General features: G+C 36.8%; 1 protein-coding gene across 1 annotated transcript in view; it reads left to right on the forward strand.

The window, feature by feature from the left end:
* Nucleotides 1-456: 456 nt before the first annotated feature.
* The window catches only part of SH3GLB1 (SH3 domain containing GRB2 like, endophilin B1), a 38,643-nt gene continuing 26,514 nt past the window's right edge, over nt 457-12,585 (forward strand). The window contains exons 1-2 of the mRNA XM_054566929.1: nt 457-864; nt 9,927-10,068. Coding sequence (XP_054422904.1) covers nt 793-864; nt 9,927-10,068 — 214 coding nt within the window. The 5' untranslated portion in view covers nt 457-792. The remainder of the gene's footprint in view (nt 865-9,926; nt 10,069-12,585) is intronic.

Consider the following 12,585-nt stretch of genomic DNA (forward strand, 5'->3'; position numbering starts at 1 on the left):
CCAGTACACAGTAGATACTCAATAATGCTGAATGAATGAAAACTGGCTCGGCATGGACCTTAAATTCAACCCTGTTTTGCAGCTTTCGCCGTGGAGTGCCATTCAGGCGTCAGAGACGAGAGGGCGTGGTTTCTACAAGATGACAGGGAGCTGTTCATTCTAATTTCACAAATACTGCAATTCTATGCTCCAATATCTGTATTTTTAACCCAAGCAAAAAGAGGGGTTTGAGTTGTCTGGGCCCTTGATTCTCAGGGACTTAACCGCAAACGTGCAGAAATACTAGAGCCGCACGGCGCGAACCTTCCCAGCAAACGCGACCTTCCTTCGGGCAGAACCGACCAAACTCTCAGAGCCCCCCGCGGCTGTGCCGCGGTGATCCTGAAGGGGTCGCTGTTCCCGCGATAACCTCCATAAAAGCTCCGCCCCTCAGCGGCGCTCGCTTCCTCTGTTGAGGATCCCGACACAGAGGGCCAGATCACCAATCCTTGCTTTTTCTGCTTGCCATCTGAGGCCAACGCCAACGTTAGCGGCCGCACTCCGGACCGGATAGGCCCTGCGTTTCGACCGTGGCCACCCAGGCGCGTGGCCCGCTAAGAGGCGCTGGTTCTTCCCTCGCCCCACCCTCTTTCTCCCCTTGACGGAAACAACAGCTGCGGCAACGGGGCTGGCGCCGCCTCCCTCCACCTACCACGTCTACCCCCGCCAGTCCCGCCCGGCGCCTCAACCCGGCCCTGGCGCCTCCGCCTACCCGCTAGGTCAGCCGGCAGCTCCGCCTGGCTGCCGCCCAGGATGAACATTATGGACTTCAATGTGAAGAAGTTGGCGGCCGACGCGGGCACTTTCCTCAGTCGTGCCGTGCAGGTACTGCGGTGGAGGACGGGGTGATGGTGCCCCGGAGGGCCAAGGAGGGAATACTGGAGCGCTCAGCCCGAGGCGGGGGCGCCCTCCGCCCCCGGCCTCGCCGATGGCACAGCAGGCCTGCTGTGGCCGAAGGCTCGGGTGATGGGCGCGGCCTGGTGCCCCTCTGGGCCTGGCGGCTGTTTTCCGTACCCGTCCTACCCAACCACTGTTCCCCGGGGAGTGTGGCGGTGTGGGGGACGGGGCCCGGAGCTCCCTCCCGCCTCTGGAGGACACCTTGATTTCAGCCTGGAGCGGAGGCACACAGCACCGTCCGCCTTTCTGACCCCACGACGCGGGTGCTCGTGTGACCTCCCTCCCCGGGCGGGCGGAGGCCTTGAAAGTCCCGCTGGGTTACTGTGAGACGGACAATTCTGGCACCACCCCCACCCTTTCCTTTCCTCTCTCTCACCCTCCCCGGCGAGTCTTCTAAGGAAGTTTTCTTTTCCTGCCCCTCAACCCAAAGAGCTAGCCGCACTGCTCCTTCCAGCTCCTCTCTCTCCCGGAAAGGACGGTCCTTGGGCTTGACCGTTCGCGGGAGAAATGGAGATCACCAGTTGGCATCCAGACTTTGCTAAGGCCACGGGAAACCTGGAGGTCGGGAGTTCCCACACACTCAAAATGGGAAGTACCGGCTCTAGGGCCCGGAGAGAGAGGGGAGAGATTCGTGTAGGGGAGGTTTCAGATATACTTTTAAGGGGAAAAGTTAACTATGTCGTCGTACTCGGCAATCAAGGAAGTGTCAGAACTAGGGAACTTAGAGAATTTTCTACAGTCATCACCCACATTATTGCCAACTCGGTTAAATCTATGAACAGATGTAAATTTCACAACATGGGTTGTAAACAGTCTGGTGTTTAAGTTAATGACATAGGCACAGTAACAACAGTATGCTCTTAAGAGAAAACAAAAATAGTTTTCTAATGTATACCAAATTGATAGTGAAGTGTAAAGCAGTCGTATTGCTTTACAGCTTCCCTTTACCCCGATTTTGTGCACCAGAATGGTAGAACTAGAACAAGGTAATAGCTGCCTATATTGTGAAAAAAACTGTCAAACATTTTGCTAGACATTTGACAGATTATCTCCAGTCCTTTCTGTAACATTGCCAGATAGATGTTATTAACCTCCTTTATATATGAGGAAACAGCCTCAGAGAGGTGAGTAACTTGCTTAACTTGCATGGCTAGTAAACAGCAAGTGCCGTCTGACCTGCTGCTTATTACAACCTGCTTCTCTCTTCCTGGATAATCTGTGCAGATTTAGGATACATAAAATAACAGAATATTACAGTCTAGAGAGGGCTTAAAGATCATCTGGTACAACCTGAACATTTCAGTAACACTTAGGCAAGTACCACTTAAGAGAGGGGATATTCCTTCTAGGTCTTTATATCCAAGTTCCAGAATCTGCATGGTGAGTAATAAGCTAGCTTCCTTAACCCTCTTCTCCGCCTCCTCTACAAAAATATAAGGTATATTATAAAGACATTGAACCTTATAGTTCAGATAATTTTTGAATTTAAATTAGCTGATTTCTAATAGTTCAAAGACAAGGTGCAAGAAGAATGAGTGAGTGAAGGTCTGAAATAAATTTTGATGTGTGAGACTTAATGTTGACTGCAAGAGAGACAAGAGACTTTGGTTATTGTTTCAGTGCTGATTCCCTGTGATTCTAGATGTTGAATGCAGACTTGACACTATATAATGCCAGTCTTTTAAATACAGATATATTTTCAGGTACATAATCCATACTGCTTAAATGGAACACATACTAGAATTTGATTTAAATTGTCAATAGACTCAATTTTAAAAATATGTCAAAACTCTCAAAAGATGTACTATTTTCCAAATGAATTTTAATGACTGGGTGTTTCAAATTCTTAGGAGTTTTAAAATTATGATCTAATCTGTTAGTTATCAAATAATTTTCAGTCTTAAATACTTAGATGTGTCTGTGCCATGACTGCCTCTTACTGCTATTTTGAACACTGGTGATACAGCAAAGAATAAAATCAAGGAAACACCTCCTGAAGCTTACAATCTAGTAAAAGAGGACAAACTAGTACATACATCAGGTAACAATGGAGAAAAAGGCCAGCAGGGGTAGGTTAAAGGCAGAAGTGGTGGTTGCCATGCTGTATAGGAGTGATGGACACAGCAAGCCTTTCTAATTGGATTGAATTCAGAGAGGCTCAAGGAAGTGACAGTTTCGTTTCTTGAGCGAAAAATATTTTAGTCATAGGGAACAAGTGCAAAGACTGAGGTTGCAGAGGGCCTTAGGGAGACCACTTAAGGAGCTGTGGACATAGGTCAAGCAAAAGTGCCAGGTGATGGGACTTAGTAAGTGTTAGCAGGTGAAGTTCAGAATGTATCCAATATTGCCTGTTAGATTGGCTTTGAGATATGAGAGGAGAATGAATCAAGGATCACTCCAATTTTTGGCTTGAGCCATTTACTAAGAAAGGAAATATTTCAGGAGAAGCAGGCTCCTTTTGTATGTCTTTAAGTTTGGATCTGTTAGAGATACATTCTGAAATATGTATGTATAAATTATATCATGTCTGAAAATTGCCTTAAAATATTTCAGAAGAAAGAAGGGATGTAGTTAAAACAGCATTGGCAGAATGTTGATAGTTTGAAGCTGAGTTATGGATTCATTAAGTTTCATTATACTATTATGCTTTTGTATATGTTTGACATTTTCTACAATACTTTTTAAAAATAAAATATATAGGGGAAAAAAGATGGTTCCAAATATGTAATATGTGAAATTTGGAATGCTGTGTAGTAATTTTCAACAAAACATTGCTCTTCCTTTTTTTTTTTTTTTTTTTTGCAGTATTTAGTCAGTAACTGAATTCGTACTCTAAATTGAGTTGACATCAGTATGGTGCCAAGGTACCAAGTTTCATGCTAAGAATAGAGTGAAAGCTGTCTATGCCAATTACCCATTATAAGTAATAAGAATACTAGGAATATAATTCAACATTCATATTTATATCTTAAGGAATAAGCCATTTCTGGTTGACCAACTGTCATACGTTGTTGTTTTTTTTTCATTTTACGTAAAAATTTTTTTAATTAAAAATTGAACAAGTCCCTGTTTTTTAAAAACTAAAATCAAACTATTAAAGCATATAAATGAGTTTTATTACTCCATCCTATCCCCTGTAAAATTTATGTGCCTTGGTACTTTTAAAAAAAGCATGTTACGGTAAAATGTATAAATGAATAGGTATGTTCATTCCTTAACAGTCCGTTTGGGTGGTTTTGTTGTTCTTAACTCCCTCAAAACAGTAGAATACAAGAGCATCAGGTTATTTACCTTTTATGAGTTGTTACTGTATTAGTATCTCAAAAACCACTTATTAGTTTATAGAGTCTGTCTTTTCAGTCCTTAGTTGACCATTAAATACTCCCTTCTAGCCTTGTCTTTTCTCTCACTCATATATAATTCAATCAAACTATTAATTTCAAAAATATTGTACTTTTCTAACTCTAGACTTTTGTTCGTAAGGTAAACTCATCTTGAATGCCCTCTACTGCCTCTCTGTTTAGTTTTTCTTGCTCTTTAAATACCACTTCAAGTCCATCTTAGACCACAGAAACTTGATATGAAATCCTGTGGCATTTTTCTCCTAATGTGAGGTCCCTTGGAGCTCTAAAATTCTGTTACTCTATGGCTTTCACATCTAATGAGATTGTATGTCTAAAGAATCAACTGTTTCTTAGCCCCTTCTCACAACATCCAACGGGATTCTTTTTAATTTTTTTTATATTATTTTCACCAAGCAAGTTAGTAACCATAAGTTATATCTGCTAACCTGGAAGTTGATTAATGCCACTGAAAAATATTTAGCTGTTTAATTCAACTTAAATTTATTGAGTGCGTCTTCAGGTGCTTGGCGCAATGAATTCAAAGATAAATGAAATTTAGTTACTGTCCTCAAAGACTTAATAGTCTGGTCCTAATTTGTCATAATTAAATACTTTACTCTTTATAGTAAATATTCAGTTTGTGAATTACTGTTCTCTTACTTGGTTTAATATTTCGAGTGGGCACATTTTAAATTCAAATTGATATTGAAGTAAAACTTTGCTTACCTTTAAAATAAGAGTATACTTTCCAAAAAAAAAACAAAACCAAAAACAAAAAAAAAACCTCTCAAACTAAATTACTTAGGGAGGAGGTTTAATTTAATTTTCTAACATTTCCCTTGAACTGACTACTGAAGTTACAACTATGAACTTCATGACTACCAGCTATTTTCTGAGGGGGGAGGAAAGTCTATAAAATTTAGTCGCAAGCATGGCCTTGATCTCCCACGTAATTAAGCAAGTATTAATGATATGTCAAAGCTATAGATGTGAAGATGAATATGATACTGCCCTCAACTAGCTCCAATCAGATGCTATTGGGATGGAATTTCACCGTGGCCAAATACTTTCCCTCAAGCCCTTCTGAATTTCCATTTCCTTTATAGAATTTAAATTACAAATAACTTCAGAATGTCTCTAGAGTTTAAGAGACATTCTGAAGTTATTTGTAATTTAAGTGTCACATTCAAAGTCCATACATTTACTCAGTATGTATAGAAAATTAAACTTTCTGTTCTCATGTCATTTTACTGTATTAGTAATGAAATATTTGAAAAAGTTTTTAATTAAGTGGTACTGCTGTACATTCATTAAAATACATGCTTAAAATCAATTGTAGTTTCTAATTAACAACTATTATCATCAAGAGACTACAAAGTCCGTAATGATTTTGGACTGACTTTTGGATCTTTCAGTGTTGGAAACTAAAATTTTTAAGGAAAAAATTCAAAATTTTCAGTAATTTGGAAAGGAATTTTTAAAAAAAATATAGTGTTTTGTCCATCTAAAAAGGGTGCTGTTATAACTTTGTTTGTCTTTAAGCAGTGTTGTTAAGATCATAAAAGCTTTGAGAGCAAGAACCATGTCATATGTTGATTATACATCTCACATACAATATAAGAAAATAAATACTATATTATCTATAAATATTTGTATTAATAATCTAAGCCTCTTTAATTTATTTGATATAGTTCATCATTTTTGTGCAGTAGCTGCATTCTTAGAAATGTTTTAGAGGAAACTATCAAATATTGTACTATTTTGTTACCTTAATATGCATACATTCTGATTAACAATGGGACAAATTCTTAAGCCCCGCAATGAAAAAATCATGGGAATTATTAAGCCTTTTACAATACACATTTAAGTAATAATAATTTAACTTTATAATTTCAACTTAAATATATGATAACATTAGCAATATGCTTATGTCTCCCTCCACCCTTTTGTTTTGCTTATTCTATATAGGATTAAGATTACCCTTGATTTGATGATAATTGACAATCATCAGGGGCAGGGAGGCACAGAATGTTTGGATAGTGGTGATAGAAAATATGATTTTTTTTGACAGCAAGTATTAACTGTATACGTAAGACAATGATTCAGACAGATGTTAGATCAAATCTCAACACTGACAACTCGGGCAAAATGTTAAATAATTTTGATCCTCAACTTCATCACTGAAATTATGATTTTTATATAAATAATAATTTTTTGAGTGTCTGTTACAAAATGCACAGCTTAGTATATGGCATATTCTAATAACATATACTAAGCTCAGACACTGTTAAGAATACAGACATATAAAAGAAGGTCTTGTAAATGATCTTACTGAGAAAAAAAATTTAAACAAATTAGAGGATAAAATGACCATATATAATCTACTAAAATATGAAACAGATGTAGTTAGTTAACAAATGCAGATAGGCATCAGATAGAACTTATTACTGGTACTTAAATACATTGCTCATGCGGGCCTCTCTACAGAGCTGCTATTTTATAAACAGTTTCTGTAATCAAGCTCTATTTCACTCATGGCATAAGCATTCCTTATGTTGCTTTTTGTTTTTTAGCCTTGTGAATTAAATAGTAAAAAACCTACTCACTATGTTTATAGAATCTTACTTTGTAAGTCAGCTTACATATTTTCTTTGTTTCTTGCTTAAACTCATACAAATAAATGACTTGTTGCAAATACTCATTTTTGCTCTATTACACTTTCACACTAAAAAAATAAAAATGTGTATTTAAGGAGAGAAACCTATAAGGTAGTGTCATGAAATCACAAAGAAATATTAATTAAGGAAGCCGATCTTTGACCTGAAGATTGAAAGGTTTTGTTTTCCAGCCCTGGCCAGTATAGCTCAGTTGGTTGGAGTGTCGTCCCTTAGACTGAGGGGTCGAGGGTTCAATTCCCCATCAGGGACATAACCAAGTTGCAGATTCCTGGTCTGGGCACATACAAAAAGGCAACCAATCAGTGTTTCTCTCTCACTTCAATGTTTCTCTCTCTTTTTCTCTTCTCTCTAAAAAGGCAATGAAAAAAATGTCTTCAGGTGAGAGTAAATTTTTTAAAAGAAGAAGAAATGTTTTGCTTTCTAAATAATTAGCTTTCTAATTGTTGTTTCTCTGGAATATTACTGGGAAAAAAATTGCCCTGAAACATACCTGTATCAGATAAGCTCAATGACTATTTCTTTCATCATTATTAATAAACATTTTTTAGTAATTTCTAGCCCATTTGTTTAATTCCAGTTTGTTTCTAGAAATATCTGTTAAAGTTTAACATGATTTTATGAACGAAAAAAATAGGTCTGCAGGTTTATACTGTTTGGATAATTTTCATTTAGCTCTTCTGTAACAGAGACCATGTCTTCTAGTTCTTAGCAGAGTGCATTGCACAGACTGACCTAATAAATATTGATTTTTAAAAATTATGGATCTGCTAACTGTTGTATTAATCTGTTCTTGGTTATTTAACATAAATTAAGAACTTCTACCAAAAAAAACACTTTGTATACATAAAGGTAGTGCTGATGAGACTCTAGAAATCACCAGAGGACTCTATTCTCTTCCCTTGTAATTTTACATGCTCATTTCTTACCATTCCATCTCAGGTTAGTTGTTACCTGCTCAGAGAGGCTGTTTTTCTTACCACTCACATCTAGTAATCCTCAAACTCTGGCACCCTCTTCCAGGCCCAGATTGCAAATCCCTCTGATATTGAAGCCTTCCCATTCTCTTGCTCATTTTTTTGCAGAATGAATTCTTCCCTCCTGACCTATGCTTGAGTTCATTAATTCAAGCAGTTAATCATTTAGTAATTCACTCAAGAAATACCTGTTGGTCTGCTCTTTACCTTCTTTTTACTTTTGTATCCTTATTATCAAAGTATTTATTTACCTGTTTATTGTCTGTCTTCCCCATTAAAATGTAAGCTTCCTAAGAGCAGTAAGCTTGTCTGTTACTTTGGCTGGTGAAACCTGTGTGCTTAGAATAGTGCCTAGTACATGTGTGGGTGCTTAATAAACATGTTTGTTGAAGAAATGAATTCAATGAACAAACAAATAGATATACTTGCTCATTAAAGTGCTAAGTGAAGAATTTTGCTGTACTGGTAGATCATCCTTTGTAGATAATGTCCTGGATTTATTCACTTTTTTCCTTCCTATTGGTTGCTTTATGAGGAGATAATCTATTTAACCACTGGAGGTAGACTTTGAACCTGTAAAATTCTAACCTATACCTCTGTAGGAGGTGTATTGCTTAGAATCTCAGGGATCTATAGAGAAGATTAGAGTTCTTTCTTAAGAATGAGATTGCGTAGTTAGCCAAATAACCTTGGGATTAGGCAATAGCTTTGGAACTGCTTTTCTCAGTCCTACCCTTTGGGTCAGGACTTGGCTACAGGCCAGGCTCAAAAAGAGCTAAGAGTTTACAAAAACTAGTAAAGCTATTACTCCTAGATCCTGAACAAGACCTTTGGTAGGGGTTGTAAGCAGAAATCTAAAAGTGCTGTGATAATCAGTTGAAAATCTTAGACTAAAACAAGGATGCTGGAAGAAACGTCATAAAACTCAGAAAAGTGGAACAGCAGAAAATATTTTAAGAAATGAGAAGGGGAAGAAAAACAAGGTGAATATCATGATTTGTTAGCCAGAAATGAGTCATGGCTAATGAGCATAGAATTAATGCTAGTGATATACCTGTGTTAATGTAGGGGAAACTCCACATATTCTAGAAAAAAAATTATGCATGATAAGCAGCCTGAGTCATCACTTCCAGTATTAAAAATATCTAGAAGCCTCCATCAAAATCTACATGGAAATCTTTTTACTTCTTTGTTACTTCATGGGCACTGCTGCCTTTCCTCAGAAACTATCACAAGATAATATACATTGAGTACCTTAAACTACATTTTATGATATTTAAAAGATGCCTCTTTAGTATGATTAGGATATATTCTAAAAGTTCGTCTGTAAATCAATTGCTGGAACATACCCTAAAGAAACAATTTAAATGGTAGTTTCCCAGAACATCTCATAAAAGCCTATCTAACCAGGTGTGATTAAAGTGCCAATAATACAAAGCCACATTAAACAAACAGCCCTATTTAAATTCAACATAATAATTACAAGGCACTACACAAAGTGATTTACATACATACTCTTAATTCTCAAGGCACTGTGAGATATATATTGTCTCTCTTCTATGATAGAGGATAACTAAGGAAAAATTCAAAAGCTTGCTCAGGTCATACACATTGCAGTCAGGACATGAATTCAGATCCAACTGACTCAAAGCTGTTACTCCTTACCACTATGCTATCCTACCTTTATAAGTCAGAAATATTTGTATACTTTGTATACCAGACAGTGTGCTAGATTTTCTGTAACCATATATTTTAGAAGAACTAAGCATATGTGTTAACTATAAAATAGGATCATAATAAGTGCTCCAAAACAGGTAGAAATAAGGGTGAAATTACCATGGGGGCAAAAAGGCAACATTCATATGCAGTGGTTTACAAATAGTTTTTTGTATGGTTGGGGTTGTTTGGATTTGAGTTTCTTTTTAATTATTGATACAAGTTCCTAAAATGTGTCTGAAGTATATTTAATTTTTTTTTTTAATAATCAATAACAGTTCACGGAGGAAAAGCTTGGCCAGGCAGAGAAGACAGAATTGGATGCTCACTTAGAGAACCTCCTTAGCAAAGCTGAATGTACCAAAATATGGACAGAAAAAATACTGAAACAAACTGAAGTGTTATTGCAGCCAAATCCAAGTAAGAAACATTTTACCTTTTGTCTATTTTATTGACTAATCTTATTACAAGATACTGTTAGATTTTTTTAATGTTGAAAAAAAAAGTTTTCATTGCTATTAGAAAACAGACTTTCTTGGTTTGTGGCTTTGAGGCTTATGGTTATTTTTTGTGTGCCTTGGTGAAGAAAAGCGTGATAAACCCTCCTCTGTATATACTCTAACAAATTGACAAATACCATTTTTCAGGCCTTTGTAGAATCCTCTGTAAAACTCAATTTTAGGCAGTGACTTTGAATTTTAAGAGTTATGAAAGGCCAAGAAAATAAATTAATCTTTCAGCCAAGGGAGAATCCTCCCTAAATAATTAAGGGAAAAAGTATAGAAAGTTGAATAGTTACCAATTATTTATGTTAAGTTTTATGCTTTTACATAAGTTATTCCATTTGATTTTCTGACAACTTTTAAGGTTTTCTGGGTCACTCAACTAAATAACATTTTAATAAGGTGCACAATATTTGTTTATTAATTGAAACTCACAGGTTAGCATTTTGTCCGATGTAGCATAGCTAATTAAAGAGGAACTTGAACTAGAACCAAGTGTATTGACACCCAGGCTTTTCACTGTGGGCTTACATATCAAAACTAAAGGACAAAGGCAACAATACACGCTTTCCTTCCCCTGTTCCCCAGTGTTAGTGTGACCATGTTGTGAGTGCCATAAACTTACTTTTAGAAACTAACTTAAAATTCCAATTTTGTTGCTATTACATAAAACTCAAGCACTATACAAACTATTAGTAATTCTGTGCCGTTTTATTTCAATTGCAGTGACTTCTTAAACAGCCTTTTACACTTTGAGTGAGGCCTAGTCTTTGGATACCATGTGGTATTTTTTATTCATTTAAGGCTACTTAAATTATATACCATAGTACCTAAAAAAAAAAAGTAATAGATGGTTTTCCTCTTGTTCCTTGCGCTCTATTCAGAGTTCCTCACATGCATAGTGTGTTCTAAAACATGCTTTCCAGATTGGCAAATAAATTCATGCACAACTGGTAAACAGGAATGGTGTCAGTATAAAGAAGTTACCATGGCTTATAAATACTGTTTTATATTAGTGTTTCATACCATTTTATATTAGCGTTTTAAGTTAGAAATAGTAACAGAATTATTTTGGATATTTGTTTGTGCTCTTGTTACAAAGTTACTTAGATTTTGTGTCATTAAACCCAACTCTTTTCCTGTGAGCCTTGTCATTTTTAGTGAATGACTTTTCAGAATGTAGGATTTTTCAGAAATATATATATTAAATTAGAGCAGAATTGCCTACATATTTTTAAGACTTGTTGAAATGAAACATTCATTTAAATATATCAAATGTCTTATTAACTGAATGAAATCAACATAAAATTCATACTTTTGACCAAACAGGTAGAAAGCAGCAAAGCTGAAAGCATTATTCTCACAGTCAGAAAATGAAATTCTGAAATTTAGGTAACATTTTCTAAATGATTAGTTTTGGACCGACACTTTGGTTTTAACTAAGCTAATGGTTTTTCAATTCCTGCTTAAGATCTTCTGATGCTGCACCAGTGTCTAGCACAAAAGCAAGTATTGTTCCAACAGCCTATTTTGTTTTTATAATTAAAACTTTTGCCAACTCCTTAAGTGTTTCTCTGTTGGGTCAGCTCATTTTTGACATTTCAGTGCACTATGTAAAACTTCCACTTATGGAGGAATTATGTTATGGAGATGCTTAAAAGGAACATATTTAACTTTTTTGAATTATAATTTTAATTTACAAGGTCTGTCCAAAAGGTAACCAGCCATGTAATATGAAAAATAGAGACATTTATTGAAGAAGATAAAAGATAACAAGAAACATAGAAAAATGACGTCTCAGTCCCCTTGAAATTAGGCATCTTGGGACCTCACACAGTTCCAGTTGCCATCAGCTGCCCCGACATATTTTCCTGAATCTCATCAATGGTCTGAAATCTCTTCCCTTTCAAACGTGATTTTAGTTTTGGGAAAAGCTAGAAGTTGCAGGGCACTAAATCTGGGCTGTAGAGAGGCTGAGTCACCTGGGTGATATGATGTTTTGCCAAAAAAGCCTGCACGAGATGTGATGCATGAGCAGCCACATTGTCATGATGAAGCTGCCAATCACCAGTTGCCCATAGCTGTGGCCTTCTGAATCATCCAAATAGTTTCCACAGTGGAACGACCAAACTTAACGCAAAATTTGATGCAGATATATTACTCTACTCAGTCATTTTGAATGCAACGGCCACACAGTACACATGCTCACTCACCAGAGTCTACTGCCCCCACTGACTAGTACAGTGAAGTCATTGTTCATGCATGTGCATTCCATTCCACTCTCCTTGGCTGCCAGGTTACATTAATGTCACACAAACCATTCTCATTATGTTAATAATGGCTGGACTTTTTCCAGACAGACTTTGTATATTTATATTTAATCATTGTTTCTAGATTTGGACTTTTTCTCATTTGTCTCTGAAATATCTCACTG

Source organism: Pteronotus mesoamericanus, unplaced genomic scaffold (assembly GCF_021234165.1).
Source record: "Pteronotus mesoamericanus isolate MK-2021 breed Mesoamerican mustached bat unplaced genomic scaffold, CSHL_Meso_final contig_181, whole genome shotgun sequence".
Lineage (NCBI taxonomy): Eukaryota > Metazoa > Chordata > Mammalia > Chiroptera > Mormoopidae > Pteronotus > Pteronotus mesoamericanus.